We start from the raw sequence: 15,919 nt of genomic DNA, 5'->3' as shown, positions 1-15,919 counted from the left end.
CACCTCGGACAAATTTGGTAAAGGTGGAGAAGAAGTCTCGATATGGTAATGTAACTGTGAACTTGTTAGACACCTGAATAAAGCATCAATCAATCAAGCACATTTCGTTGGTTAACTTCTTACAAAATCGCGATAAGCTATGATCGTATTTTACGATATTTACGACAGGACCCACCCCGTTACTTAATCGTCCCAATAAAATACCGGCATACTACTTCCGATCATACCTGTTCACTTTCATTGATTTTACTGATTATCATTGTGAATGATAGTGAATGAAAATGAAACTACTTTCGTTTGAATGAAAAATTTTCATTGAAAATGACTGAAAGATTCCGTCATTTCATACGAATGACTGTGAACGGTTGGATTCCTCTTTCATTTCATTTTTCACCCTATGCTTAATACATGGGACGAAGTAAGAAATGAAGTCAGATGAAGTGAAGTGAAATGAATTTGAACGAAATGACTGAATGTGAATGAAAATCTTCAGTCAGAAATTGGGATGACTGACTTTTGAATGAAAACTAAATTTTTGAACAGGTATGTATGTGATATGAACCTATGAAAAAATCGAATTTCGACATGCATGTCGAATTTCTTACTGGTACAGACGGGCACACATTGCAAAACCATAAAGGAGTTTCACCTCTTTAGACAAGGATGATAAGGTCTCCTTCCGTTATTTTTTTGTGAGAAAATATCCATTTTTGAGGGATGAACACCCATTAATTTTCATAATTGTGAAAGCTAAGTGTACAATTTTCAGGGAAATTTGCAGAGAAGTAAAGAGACTCGGAAACTTATCAATCAATCACAGATTTTGATGCCCTACATACATGGATTTGTTGTATATGTAAAATACTACCTCTTAACAAACAAATTCTGCCTCAAAATGACTCAAAATGGTTTAAAAAACAAGAAAAAATCCATTACAATATATGTTTTACATAGTCGAAAATTTATTTAACAAAAAATTAAAGATATATAATTCCGATCAAAAAATGCACACATATTAAACCGTCTCCATTTCCATTTCATACTCGATTTCAATCTGTTTCTTCCCTGTCCTCTTCCTCTTTTTAGACGAGGAGGCTGCTTCCGGGGTTGGCGTCTTGTTTTTCTTGGGAGACTCAAAAGTCATTTCCTGTGTAATTTTCAAAAACAAAATATAATCAGACCAAATCACAAAAGTTTTTTTTTATTCAAATTCCTAAAATGCAAATTTACCTCGATATCGGATGCGTCACTTTCTTCAAAATCGTCCGCTGCGACGAACACTCGCTCCAACTCTTCTTCCTCCTCCTCCATTTCCTTTTCTAATTCTGCTTCAACTTCTTTGTCAATTTCGACCTGTGGTAAAAATCAAGAGAAAATTTATTTAGGTGACAAATCACGTTTCATAAATTGTAAATTCCTCATTTAGAAAATAGTTTGAGAAATAATCCAGCAAAATGAAAATAAAACTAGTATTATTTTCTGGATAAATTTGCAAATTTCGCAAAGATTTGACAATCTTAAAGTATAGTTAATTAATTCATTAATTGCACTAATTAACTACTGACCTCTTCCTCGTCCTCCTCCTCCTCGTCTACGTCTTCCTCTTCACTCTCCACATCTTGTTCGACGGCTTTGTCAAACGCTAATTTTGGAAAGTTGTAAATTTCTCCGTACTACACAAACAACAATTTTTAAAAAATTTAAACACATCATTTACATATTTCGATCTCCACTCATAATTTTCAACAGCTGTAAACTTACGACGCCCTGTTTCAAACGATCCAGTAAACTCGCTTCGATAACGTTGTCCAGCCGGGCGGCGACAAGGGCTTTTTGTTCCCTGCGATTCTCCCGACGCTCAACTTTGCGCTGGATGGGGACCAATTTCTTCCTGTAAACATGTGTAATTTATTATTATTAATCACCAGAAACCATGAATTTTTCAAAAAATATGATATTTTGAGCCCAGTTGTTCCCAAGGTTTGGATTTCCGAGGTTAAAACAGCCACAAAAGGACGATAATTTACATCGTCATTCATATAAATGCATACTTTATGAAGAAATTAACTTTGTATCGATATAAAAAAATACTACATTTTTTAAATCATGATAACAATGAAGCAATTCACGACGATCTTAGAAACTTGTACAAACCATGCATTTTGTAAACTAATTTTCCTTCGAAATATGAGTAAAATTCTGTAAAAATTTGGAAGTTTACAATGTAATAAGACAATTCCCGCAGTCCTTCGTAACTTTGTACAATTCGTGCGCTTCGTACCATAATTTTGCAAACTTTTACACAATAAGAATTATTAAGAATACGCCCTTGATCTGATTTGCAAGTTTGTGAGCTAATTTTCCTTCGAAATATGAGTAAAATTTTGTAAACGTTTCTAAGTTTACAGAATTTACGAAGTTATCAAGGTCTGCGTGAATTGCCTCATTAGATTTCGACAGCAATAAAGAGTTAATTTGTTCACAAAACGAGTAAGCAGCTTATCAATGCAGATTCTGGTCTTTTTGTTCTTCCTGTAAAAACGTAAAAAACCAGACCTTGCGAAGAACGAGGCTTAAAAACCCGTATTTTAACCACCCGTCAAACTATTCCTCTTCAAATAATAATTAACATACTAATTAATTAATCACACTCACGTATTCTTCAGTCGTAACTTCCTCATCCGAATGATATACTGTGTAATCTTTAATAACCGCTGTTTACACTTTTGCCTCACGTAATTCGGCCAAAATACTAGATTTTCGTTTATCTGAGTAATCGCCTTCTCCAAATTTCGCGACAATTTCACCTTCTCCCACATCTTGTTGGGAAAAGCAGCCCTGCAATTAGACAACAATCATAATTAATAATTAACTACTTAATTAATAATTAATTAACCATTCCTAAATTTAAATTTATCACCTTTCAACAGTTTTCATGTAGAGGAAACAAACTCCATTTTCCTCTCGAACCGTGGCGTACTGACTGTTGGCCAAAGGACACGAAACACGGCTGCAAAGTCCCGTCAGATTGTATTCATTGCGACAAAATTTGTGCGTTTTTGTGCTGTAATCAAAATAAAATAAAATGTAGATTTAAAAAACCCACAGTGCAGCCTTCTTTAGCCCGAGTCAGATTGTTTTGTCATTAATAATTGAAGCAGATATAACCTATTTTTGTAATTTTGCGACAGATTTTGCTCATCGTTCAACTTGTAATTCCTAAATTTGCATATTCCTCACGTCTGTGCAAAATTTCGAGTTGATTAGATAAGTTTTACGATAATCGATACACAGACGGACGGACAATCACGACGCGTACATAAGGTCTGATTCAGGTTGCTTTACATTATCAAAAATAAAGACACGACTACAACTTTTTTTTCAAATTTTTACACAGATTTTGCTCATCTTCCAACTTGCAATTCCTAATTTAGCATATTCTCTGTGTGTTCAAAATTTACGAGCGTAATCTAAATCAGATTATCTTATCGATAAGGCAGACAAGACAGACGGACAATCGTGACGCGAACATAAGGCCTGACTCGGGCTAAAAATTGACAAAAAACAGTACAAATTCGTCCCCTTACTTGACTTTATACGAGCAAAAGGCTTTATTAATAATCCCCCACACAATCTGGAATAAAAAACGATTAATTTAGTTAATTTTTAATACAATTAAATAAATTCTCTACGTTAAAAGAAGAACAACTTCTTCCCTCGATAAGTACTTACATCGTCGTTCTGCATGATGCTCAATTTCTAGACGAACTTTACCATGTGATAACTCTTCTCTTTAATATGATAACCACCACTTATCAAAGATTAAAATACTTTGAAAAAATTAATATTCACAAAAAAAGCACATGGAATGAGAGCCAGCGTGTTTCAGTGAGAAACCAGACTGCACCAACGCCGCTCGTGCCGAGACGAGGCAGCATTTAGTCTCATACCATCATCACCACCACCACAATTGCATGACGTTCGGAAATATACATTTCTCTCGGAAACCTAAACTTTTCATTGCATCCAATACATAAAATTTGACGTAAAGAAATGTCTCTTTTCTAATAAAAGTGAGGACAATTAAAAGAAGGGAATTTAAGCCTTTTTTCATATTAATTGAGCAGTTGAGACGACAAAAAGTGGGAATTTGAGACTGTGTTATACTTCAGTCTCACTTTGCCTCCCCAAACCATGAATGTAAATACTATAGTATTTACATTCATGCCCCAAACAACCAATCACTCACATACGTACCTGCATTCTCGGAAATAAACACCTGGAAACTTTTCATAAAATTTCATGAAATTTTTTGAACACGTGACGAAATGTCTCGTTTCCGTTAATAAAAAAAGCCTTTTTTATTGTTAATAAAGCAGTTGAGACGACAAGAAGTGGGAATTTGAGACATGCTACGTTATACACTAAAGCAAGTCTCAATTTGCCTCTACAACCAACTACCTGCAACTGCACATGCATACATTCTCGAAAATATACCCTTGGAAACTTAAACCTTTCATAAAATCTCATAAAATCCTCCAACTTCATGAAATGTCTCGTTTCTGTTATTTCTTTACAATAAAAGTGCAGACAATTTAAGCCTTTTTATTTGCCGTTGAGACGACAAAAAGTAGGAATTTGAAACTATAAACAAAAATCTCACTTTGCCTCCCCAACCAATTCCTCACATCAGTACAAATTTCATACATACAAATTTCTTAGAAATATGCACTTGGAAACTTAAATTTTTCATAAAATTCGACTTAACGTAGGATTAGGTGACTCATCGTCACAGGTCTAAAAATCTTAACATTTTTACACATTTCTCCGTTCTGGGAATTTATTTTTAAATTCTATCAGATCCATTTGTAGACCAGATCAGTACCAATTTATTAAAAATATGTACTCTAGATTTTGACAAGTTTTGAAGGAGGAGACCCAAAAAGAGTGAACGCCTTCAGAAAAATTGGGTCTCCTCCTTCAAAACTTGTCAAAATCTAGAGTACATATTTTTAATAAATTGGTACTGATCTGGTCTACAAATGGATCTGATAGAATTTAAAAATAAATTCCCAGAACGGAGAAATGTGTAAAAATGTTAAGATTTTTAGACCTGTGACGATGAGTCACCTAATCCTACGTTAACGAAATGCCTCCTTTCAATTATTTCTTTTCAATAAAAGTACAGAGAATTTGATATTTTCTTTGATCTTTGATCTTTGATCTCGATTTCTATCTGATAAGAAAAGAATGAAATTTTCATCATTACTGCAATTGAGTCGGCAAACGTGGGAATTTGAGACTTTATAAATCTCACTTTGCCTCCTCAACCAATATCTAACTCGCAGAAGAAGAAGAATGACATTTCTCACCCAAAAATCTCTTGTTACATTGTCCTCCATTTCTCAGTTTTTCTCTGTGATTTGATCCCCCTCAAATTTCCCATTGTCAATTTATTTTCTTGGACGCAGATCATCCTTCTGCACGTTCGTACATCATATTACGTACTTAATCCTCTCAGGAGGACAGCGCGGCACTGAGCGACTCACAGATTTTGGAGCCCTTTCAATATTCGATAAGTGTATGAAAATTGGAGCAAGGTGTTATTCCATGTGCGCTTACCACACCCCTTCAAAGTGGCGAAAAATATGAAAAATCGCCCTTTTTGAATTGTTAAAACTTTCACCAAAAATCATAATTTATCATAATTACAGTTTCATAATTTTTACATTTTCATGATCTCATGCTCCTTTACTTTACCTGCACGTGCGTATACACACGTGAATTTAATCGTCCTTTAAGGAAGACAGCTTGTACAAATGGTGTGCAGATTACCTTCCGCTTATCTTATCTATTATATTGTAGTTTTATTCAGTTATTATTTGTATAGGTTTGTTTATATCTTATCAGGCATACTATTTTTGTCAAATTATATTTCGGTAATGTCCCTTGGTGTCCAGGGCTGCAAATCAGTACTTGTGCTGACACTTATACGGGTGTGCGGTCGAATTGCATAATTTTTTTGGTATAACGACAATTTGGTATAATTTGATTTGGTATAATATTGTTGGTATAATTTAAGGGAACCATTTGGTATAATGAAACTCAGGGATAATTCTATTAGCGATAATTATATTTTAAGCTTTAAAGGGACCAAAATTAATTCCATTCCTTCTTTCCTTGCATTCTACAATCACTCGAATTGCTATTCACACCCACATTCACAACAATGTCCAATGAAAACGCTACTTGTACCAAAAAACAACTGCAAGAATGACACAGAGTACTATATTTGCACGCACAATGCCGTGGAGGGTTGGCATTTACGCATAAATCTATGTGGAAAGCCATTGAAATTTTACAAAATGAATAAAGCCATTGGAATTTGGAAATCTAAACTTGAAATTTGGACAAGTCGAGCCACAGCGTAAAATTCGCACGGACCTGGATAAGCGACTCTTGATTGTAGAATCGTACAACACTGATCTTGACACTTTCAACTATCTCAAGGGTATTGGAAAATGCATTAACTATATGACTGTGTAAAATTTAATTTAAAATTTAATTTTGATTTTCGAATAATTATCCTTTTTTTAATTATCCCTTATGTACCATTATGCCAATTTGTTTTATGCCAAAAAAAATATACCATATTGCATTATCCCTAATAAATTATGCAATTCGACCTACAACCCTTATACGACACCAGTAATAAAAATTTCAATTAATCAATCACTGACCATGGAGGTGGCCCAGATTCTGATTACAATCGATTGCAAATTTGATTAGTATGAAATTTGCGAAAGATGTGATCTCCCAATGGCCGAGATATTTGCATCCCAAGAGGAGAAAACGCGTTGTAAATGAGGGAAGTGGAAAATTTGTTTTCTTTACCTCGCGTTTTCTCCTCTTCAGATTCAAATATCTGGGCCAAACGTGCCCATTAGGAGATCGCGTCTTTCCCAAATTTCATACTAATCAACGTTATGTTTGATTGACCTAATTTCGTCAAAAACGGTACGCATAATGAGGGAGATCTCCACTCTGAGTACTCCAAATGACATCAAAATCAGTCCTTCTCTCAGCCAAAGGTTATCCTCCTCAAGAAGAAACTTGAGATAAAAAATGATCACGGTTCTTCTTCTCCATTGGATTATTATCCGAGAGAGCAGATAGTGTTTGCCATGTCGGATTATTATTGCCATCATTTCATTTCATGTCTTCTCCTCTTTCTCGCCTGCACAACGATCTCCTTTTTTACGATTTGAGGACACGTTTAAACGGTCAAAAATCACCCGTTTCATTTTCTTCTTGTTACGATGTGTAATGAAAATTTTGGGTGATGTATTGTTGCTAGAAGAATTGTACACTGTTAAAAATCTAGCCGAGTAACAGATATACTCCGAACTGGCATCTATTTTGTAATAACTTTCTACCGGATTGGTAGTAGTTTGTTTCTGAGCGGTAAATTTTCCATTACCACAACATTACTGAATGGTAATTCCCGTTGATACCAGTGCCGGTAGAGTAACATATATACTCAGGTCATTAATGATTTAATTCAAGTTTTCTAAGAGTGTATGTATGTACGTAAGTATGCAGGGTTTGAACTGTGATAATATGACATGGTTTAGGTGTGATTTCTGTGATTTTCATACCACGTGATTTCTTCGCCAATTGTGATTTGTGTGATATTGCTGGGGGGGAAAGTGAGACAACTTATGTAAAATACATTTTAGGTAGAAACAAAGATGATATTTGGATTCAGCTCGAAATTCTGAGTATTTTTCTAAACCACTTGCCCCGATTAGGGAAAAGTCGCAGTTTGCATGAGATTTCCATGTTAAAGGTGAAAGTTGGTCAAAAAGCGGGTCAAATACATAGCGTATGAAATTGAGCTGCATTTTTAGCTGAATCCTAACGTCAAGCTGGGTTTGGGGTAAAACGCAGATCAGGAATCCCACAAATCACATATTTCACAGAAATCACAGTGGTTAAAATCACACCACAACGTGAGTTTAACCGCTGTATGAAAATGCTCAGAATTTTCGGCTGAATCCGAACATCAAGTTCGTCTTAATCTAAACTGCATATTAAAGAGAGTTGCTTCATTTTCTCGCATAATCACAGAAATCACATATTTCACATTAAATCACATTAAAACACATCAACATATCATTTTCTAAACCCTATGAGCACATGGCATTTAAGATTCATTTATGGCCTCCCAGCATAAGGTCAATCTTACAAAAGATGGTGAAAATGTGTCATAAATATTGTCATTGTCGCCCTTATTTCAAACACGTGCCCCCCTTTTCGCACGTGCTCTCCACGCGGAAATGAAGAGTGGTATTGACATTTGCAGGATTTCAGGGTGAAACTTATCAGCATTGAAGGTATATCGATGCACCAAAATTTGGGGGGCAATATCATTCCTTCCACGTTGCGACTAACCGTTTCTTAAGAAGATTGAGAGATTACTAAAACATGAAAGTGTCTCAATTTCAATAAAATTGTCCCCTTTTCTTCCTCATTAAGGAAGAACAAAAGTCACTTTTTTCTCTCTTCTCTCCAAGAAAAGCTACAAAATAATGTGGGGACGATGCATACACTGTTAAAAATCTGGTAGAGTCACATATCTTCTCCGTGCTGGTATTGATTTGGTAATAATTTCCTACCGGATTGGTAGTAAATTGTTCCTTAGTGGTAAATTTTTCATTACCACAACATTACTGAACGGCAATTCTCGTTAATACGAGTGCGGGTAGAGTAACATATATACTCCGGTCGGTAATGATTTAACACCGCAGTTTTCTTAGAGTGTATATAAAATTGCTAACTTCTCCTTAACATAGTTTACTAATAATTTGCGAAATAAAATAAGCTTGCAAACTGCAAAACTCGGTATAATTTTATAATTTGCGAAATAACCTTGCAAAACCATTTCAATTTTATACATTACATTACAAAATTTCTGCAAACTGGGAAAATAAGATTAAACCAGCCCACGAGTTTAATACATTTGCCAAGATCAAATCGGCCTTCGTATAAAATAGTTTGCGAAATAATTTTGCAAAAAGCGTTTCAATTTACAACAAAAAATCACATCAATTTTCATCCAAATTTCTAAAAACTGTTTAAAAAAGGCTGCAAGATTTTAAAAGTTATCGAGTTTAATACAATTACCAAAATCAAATCGGCCTACAAATAGTTTGCAAAATAATTTTGCAAACGAGTTAATTTTGTAAACGTGTTCCAATTTTCGAGCAAATTTTCATTAAAAGTCACATTATTCATCATCAACCTATGCATCAAATAATTTGCGAATAATTTAGCAAAATAATCTTGCAAATTTCAATTTCCGGGTAAATTTTTGTTATAAAAAATCCCATCAAAATTTCTAAAACCTGTTTAAAAAAACTCGATTTAAAACCCCGACAATTTTAACAAGATTACAAATTCCCACATCATTTTATTAATCTCTACGAGGGACACAATTCCGCAGCCCCTGCAGCCATCACAGGTTCTCCATCACCTTAAAACAAAGTAAATGATGCCAGATTATATTTTTTTTTCTTTGGAGAAATTTCCACCAGAAACTTTCTTTGTGTCCAACTTTCTTTTCAAACGGAACTCCACTCCACTCAAGTCTGGACTGCTTCACTCGCTAACTCGTGATGTGTGCCTGCGTGAAAAGAAAAAGAACAAAAAAGCAAAAATCTGATTGACAAATGATATTTTCCAAGAGCTCACCTTTCTCCAGGTCTCTCGTCTAATGCGCATTTAACGTGAAATGAACAGGGCTTCATTTCTCGCACCTTTTCCACATTCCTTGCACCTTTTCTTTTTTTACGTTTTTGCAAATTTTCTTCCGTTTTTGCAATTTTTCCTCCATTTCTTGCACGTTTACCTTCATTTCTTGCACGTTTTCCTTCATTTCTTGCACGTTTTCCTTAATTTCTTGCACGTTTTCCTTCATTTCTTACACGTGTTCCCTCATTTCTTGCACCTTTCTTTACATTGAATGAATCTTTTCCACACTTCTTGCACCTTTTTAACATTTCTTGCACTACACTACAAAAAAACAGAGAAATGCAATAAGAAAGCGCCACCCTTAATATTCGACTTCATTATACGGAGAGTTCGCTAGACTGTACCTATTTCTTGCATTTCATCCATTACTGGAAGAAATTTTGTGAAAAAAATCAATTTCTGGCCGTAAATTCCTCCACGTGCTTTTTCCCACGTGGGGAACCCTGTAGTTGAATGAATTTAGCTGGAATGAGAAGGTAATGTGTTTTCTCTTTGAACAACGTAATCCTATCCGACCCAAAACCAGGGTGAAATCACGTCCTAAACAAGATACCTATATATGTACGAGACGGTTGATTGCTTTCACCAAGTGAAGGGACTCGACCATGGTGAAAATCACATCTAAATCGGCACCAAATGACAAAACAGGTATGCAGAATTTTGCACCCCCATAGTCGGAGTGGCGATTTGCACATAACTCGTATTTTGTTAGACGTAAAAAGTAAAAGCTGAAACTATTTTCCACTAAAAACATACTTTTCTCCCAACAGGAGAGACATAAATTGTTCCAACGAAATGTAGCGATAGGGTGAAACAAGTCATTCCCCAAAAAAATATGTGACCAAACCCCCTGACCTTAAGAGCGGCGTGGTCTAATTGACCCCAAAAGTTGGTACGATCCTCCCCTTGGGGTCAGATGTATGATACCATAAACCTATCTCGATTATCTCGATCCGTTCTCCTCTGACGGACGGACAGACAGACAGACGGACAAAGTCTTTGCTTAATAGGGTTTCATCCTGTAATAAACGTCAAATCCTTATTTTACGAAACAAAAATCTGCAAATTTTCTGAACATATTTGGGAACGAAATATCACTTTTCTAAGTACTACAAGGTTTTACATATTTGCAATGTTGCAAATTTCCCTAATTTTACAAATTACATCGCCAATTAGCGAGCTACATTTTTTCGCAATGTGTTTTTGTTTAGAAAAAAATATGTATTTTCCAGTAAAAACGAAACCCTGTTTTTCCCTCTTTCTTTGTTGCATTATTCCCTTTCTGAAAATATTTTATGCAGCAGGTGCCCATTCGAATTCTAGTCGCGCTTCAATAAAGCAGCGACCCTAACAAAGTTCTTCTGGGAAGTGTTTTCCGCGTGAAAAAAGAACCGCCTGCAAGAAATTACTGCAAGAAATTGTTATTCTTTACAGGGAGCATAATTTGTTTTAGGAGTGCAAGAAATGCAAGAAATATGCTTCATTTAGCAGACAATCCTTATAATTAAGTCTAATACAAAGGATGATCCTTTAGATCGGGGTTATTTTGTGCATTTCTTGCATCTGTCGCACCTTACATTTCGTGCACGTCACATTTCTTGCACCTTAACTTTGGTGCACGTTACGTTTCTGGCATTTCTTGCATTGTTTGTACCTTATCGTCCTTGTATTTCTTGTACCTTGAATTTCTTGCACCTTGAATTTCTTGCACCTTGAATGTCTTGCACCTTGAATTTCTTGCACCTTGAATTTCTTGCACCTTGCATTTCTTGCACCTTGAATTTCTTGTACCTTGCATTTCTCTTACCTTATATTTCTTGAATTTCGTACATTTCTTACAGTTTTTCACCTAATTTTCTCGCATTTCTTACACTCTTACTATTAGATTTCTTGCATTTATTTCACCCTTCATTTCTTGCAATTTCTTGCACCTTACATTTCTCACATTTCTTGCACTGCTTGTGCAAAAAATGCTTAAAATCTGCCAGAAATCAAACCCTGCCTCTCTTTACCAAGAGTAAAGTGAGTGACAAAATGCTTCCAGCGAGTAAACAATTAAGCTCAGAGAGATCTCGAGAGCGAGACTTAGGTGCGCAAAACCTCGCAAACTTTTCATGTCCAGCACCACTAAACCTCCTGCAAAATAAATAGTTTCGGGATGTTTTAACAAGGTAATTATTCCCAGAAAAGCTTGTATCCCTCGCGTGATTGTGTTTATGTAAATCTGTCACTTTCTCCCAAAACCCGTGTATCTTTCCTTCTCCGAGGAAAGAAAACATGTATCAAAGTTGGGAACTTGCTGTCAGGTTGTGTAACGCAAAAAAATGGCATTGTTTCGCGAAAATCTATGCAATTTTTTTAGGAGATCTTTTACATCTAAAAAAATCTCAACTTTCTTTGCACGATTAATAAAGTTGTACTAGTTCAAATTTAGATTGGGATGCAATTATGCAATATGCAATTATGCAAAGCTGCACTTACAAGTATGCAAAATGGTAATTATGCAATTTAGTCTTTGTATAATAATCAAGCAACCTAAAAGAAAACATGTAACAGAGTTGGGAACTTGTTGTCAGGTTGTGTAACGCAAAAAATGACATTGTTTCGTGAAAATTTCGTGAGTATTTCTCAGCTTTATTTTCATCATTGATACAGTTGGATTATGGAAGTTGGTATTATGCAATTATGCAAAGCTGCCTTGACAATTATATAAAATAGTTATTATGAAAGCAAAATTATATTATGTGACCGAGCCCCGCTGAAGTTTGGACATTTGTGGGTTGCCATGTTTCTTACGTAAATCCGAAATATTTGCCTGGTCCAGATCCGTGTTTCTGGAGCAGGTAAGCCCACCACCTGCAAGAAATTAGGTTTTAGCAGCTAAATATTTTGACGCGAAAGAAATTCACGGCGCTTCAAACTACATCCAGGCCGCTGTACATCATACGGCGCGTGGCTGGATGGCACATATTTCTTGCACCTCGCATTTCTTACGTTGCTTCCTTTGCAGCGCAAGAAATGTAGCAAACAAGCGGTAGAAATTTACTTGACCAAAACAAATTAATTTTTTACTCAAACCAAATTTCCAACGTACATATCCCCCATCAATTTAAATACTAGGCTAAACTAAAAACCACGTGGTTATACATTCACACCATGTAACAATCCCTTTACAAGTCGGTAAAAATTGAAATCTGTAAAAAATAATTTACAAAAATTAGTAATACGTGTCAAAAAATCAGCAAAATTTAAAATTTGAAGAAATACTCAACTCATTTGCCCCAGGTTTCTGATCATACATTACTTTTGTCTCGCTAAATCCCAATTTTCTGCACCTTCCAATTTATTGTAGATCACGGGAACAAATACAAGTTTAAAACCACGTGCAAGAAATTGTTGCTGTTTTCCAAATGTAAAATAGCATGCAAGAAATAAGCGCAATTTAGCGAACGATCCGTATGATTAAGTGTACCACAAAGGGTGACCTGCCAGGTGGCGCTTCTTGCATTTCTTGTAGCTTTAACTTTTTGCAAATTTTTTTTCCAAGAAATCCTGAAAATTCCGGCACAGCTTAGCTTTATGGATGAACCCCCCTCATGAAAATATCTTTATTTTCCTCCTTTCCTTGTCAACAAAGTACTTAAAGCAAACTAAACGTAAACTTTCCCCAGCCAGCTTTCACCCACCTCGACAAGGAACGAAACGAGAATCAATTAACTTGCCCATTTAGAAGTGACCCACTCCAAAAGTCCTTTTCACAAGGTGCACCACCTCGGACTTTGAAGTCGACATGTTGACGCCAAAAAGAGATCATTTCGCAAAGCTCGAGGATCATGCTCTTAACTCGCCCTTTTTCTTCTTCCTCCTTCTCAGTCTCCATTAAAAATAAAAGTATGTGGACATACATACGCTCCGAAAACGGGGGTTGTTGCGTCCATTTATTCAAACGGGCAAATTTTTCGGCAGGGTTTCGGCTGATGAAAGTAACCACCACTTGCAAAAAATAAGGTGGGGAAAGTGGTTTCTTGCAGGGGAATATTTTGACCTGGGAGAAATGCAAGGCGCAAGAAATGACGCCCCGCCGATGTAAATAATTCATACGGCGCGTGGCTGGATGGCCCATATTTCTTGCACTTTCTCCCAGTTTCTTGCACCTCGCATTTCTTGCATTTCTCCCTCTCCACTGCACGAAATGCATGTAGCAAACCCGCAAGAAACCAAACCCTCTTTCCAGTTTTAAATCTACATCTGCAAAATTTTGCACACCCTTTTTTTAAGAGAAATTAGGCCACAAAACAATCAGGGTGTTACATTCAAAAATACAAATCTTTCGAAAATTCCTATTTTTTCGCATGGACATATTTCATATAGAAATATTTAACCATTCTATATGAAATAAATACATATTTCAGCGATTTTTAATAAATTCATATCCTTCCTCTGCTAATAATAGTACATACCAAATTCTGATCTATATAACCACCTATAAGTCAAGTGGTCCATTTTTTCCCCACTTTCTCCACCAGGACGACTAAATAAACAGGGAGGGGACGAAACCCGGGCTTGCTTTTCTCAATCAACTCGTCTCTCCTAATATGATTCCGATATGATGACCAGGATTCGGCTGCTGCATCAAAAGTCACGATTCAATCACTCCTCTTCAACGCGTTCGACAGCAAATATTGCCTTTTTTCCTGCTCTCCTCTCCCGGGTAAAAATCACTCCGTCAAATTCTGTAGTAATCGACAACAGCTTAATGTATTTTTTACGTAATCGTGCACAATATTTTCATCGGTTTTTTATTCTGCAAAACGGTATGTGAATAACTCTGTCTAGTTTTCTGCATAAAAATTAGCTCAGCATAATATTTTTCTGAAGAAAACCGTTCCAATTTCTGCAGGAAAGCCGTTCACATTTTAACTTTAGAAGCGCACTATAGTCTCAAATCTGTATAAGACTTGTCTGCAGAAAATTAAGCAAAATTTCTACCCGAATTTGTAATTTCTACTAATTTTTAGCCCGGAAACGCACTTTAGTTCACAACTTGCATAAAGTTTCTGTGCAGAAATTTAAACAAAATTTCTGCAGGAAAGCCGTCCACATTTTTACTCTGGAAGCGAACTTTAATCCACAAACTGCATAAAGTTTTTCTTAATAAAATTGTATAAAATTTCTCTACGATTTTAAAATTTCTACAAATTTTTACCCACTTTAATCTACAATCCTCCCATCTCCATTAACCCTTTCTGCCCAAACCTAACCTCAAATTTCTTCCCAAAAATAAAATCCGGTACAACTTCATCGTCCACTTTTATCCTCCTGCCACCGAATGACGAATGACATCATCACCCTTCCTCCATCCATCCATCCATCCATCCATCCGTCCCATCCCGTCCCGTCCCGTCTGTTCCTTCCTCACTTACTTACTTACATAACCCTCATAATATTTACTACCACCCCAGTAAATAAATAATACCATCACTACCATCTCTCCTACCTTAAGGCATCCTGGGGGCAAGTCATATTTCATTCCGTCTCACTCACTCGTGAAAGTGGCAGTCCAACAATTCCGTCTCACCGAAAACCTGCGCGTTTCGTGGATCACCCGACAGAGTGAAAGTGGGGGAGAGAGAAAGAAAGTAATAACACTGCTCACTTCTCGGCATGAATTTAGTCTGCTTTCTTCCCCGATCGGAGCAAGTGGTTCTTCGCTTTCACTCAGCTTTCACCCGTGAAATAAATAAAGTAAAGTTTCGACAAAGTTTGGAAGTTTGCTGGTTGTACAGTGTCAGCACTAAATAAACGAATCCGTTGCAGGGGTGACGAAGAAAACGACGATTTTACCAAAGAGAAAGCAACGCAGACCATAAAAAACAGTTCATTTTGAGACGAGACAGAGTTTGGTTTGGTTTAGACTTGTTCCTGAATTGTTCTCGGACTTGTTCTTATTTTCGTGAACGTGGTATTTTGCTCTCTGGGGGAAATACTTGTTGACTGGTGGAGTAATTTGTGGCGTGAATAGATCTACGTACGAGTGTAGTTTGAGACTTTCTCTGACTGACTTTATCGAGGTGAGTTGTCCCATTTTTTGCTATCTTTTAGTGTT

General features: G+C 36.1%; 2 protein-coding genes across 2 annotated transcripts in view; one reads left to right on the top strand and one right to left on the bottom strand.

Moving 5' to 3' along the window:
* Positions 1-940: 940 nt before the first annotated feature.
* LOC110856787 (protein MAK16 homolog) lies at positions 941-3,912 on the bottom strand. Its single transcript, XM_022105337.2, has 8 exons — positions 3,733-3,912; positions 3,588-3,634; positions 2,921-3,064; positions 2,656-2,838; positions 1,762-1,891; positions 1,566-1,673; positions 1,231-1,353; positions 941-1,147 (listed from the first exon to the last, which is right to left on the bottom strand). Exons 1-8 carry the CDS (start codon positions 3,745-3,747, stop codon positions 1,016-1,018), a joined length of 882 nt encoding a protein of 293 aa, XP_021961029.1. The 5' UTR covers positions 3,748-3,912; the 3' UTR covers positions 941-1,015.
* Positions 3,913-15,503: 11,591 nt separating this feature from the next.
* The window catches only part of LOC110856903 (serine/threonine-protein kinase 32A), a 66,356-nt gene continuing 65,940 nt past the window's right edge, over positions 15,504-15,919 (top strand). The window contains exon 1 of the mRNA XM_022105492.2: positions 15,504-15,884. The gene's annotated coding sequence lies outside the window, so the exon portion shown is untranslated. The remainder of the gene's footprint in view (positions 15,885-15,919) is intronic.

The sequence above is a fragment of the Folsomia candida genome, unplaced genomic scaffold (assembly GCF_002217175.1).
Source record: "Folsomia candida strain VU population unplaced genomic scaffold, ASM221717v1 Fcan01_Sc017, whole genome shotgun sequence".
Lineage (NCBI taxonomy): Eukaryota > Metazoa > Arthropoda > Collembola > Entomobryomorpha > Isotomidae > Folsomia > Folsomia candida.
This window is presented reverse-complemented; position numbering and strand designations above follow the sequence as displayed.

Excerpts from the sequence above, each read along its gene's own strand:
- LOC110856787 (XM_022105337.2), bottom strand. Across the intron at positions 1,674-1,761 it reads ATCGTTTGAAACAGGGCGTC|TACGGAGAAATTTACAACTT; the intron begins GTAAGTTTACAG and ends TTGTTTGTGTAG. Across the intron at positions 1,354-1,565 it reads AGGAGGAGGACGAGGAAGAG|GTCGAAATTGACAAAGAAGT; the intron begins GTCAGTAGTTAA and ends TTTTTACCACAG.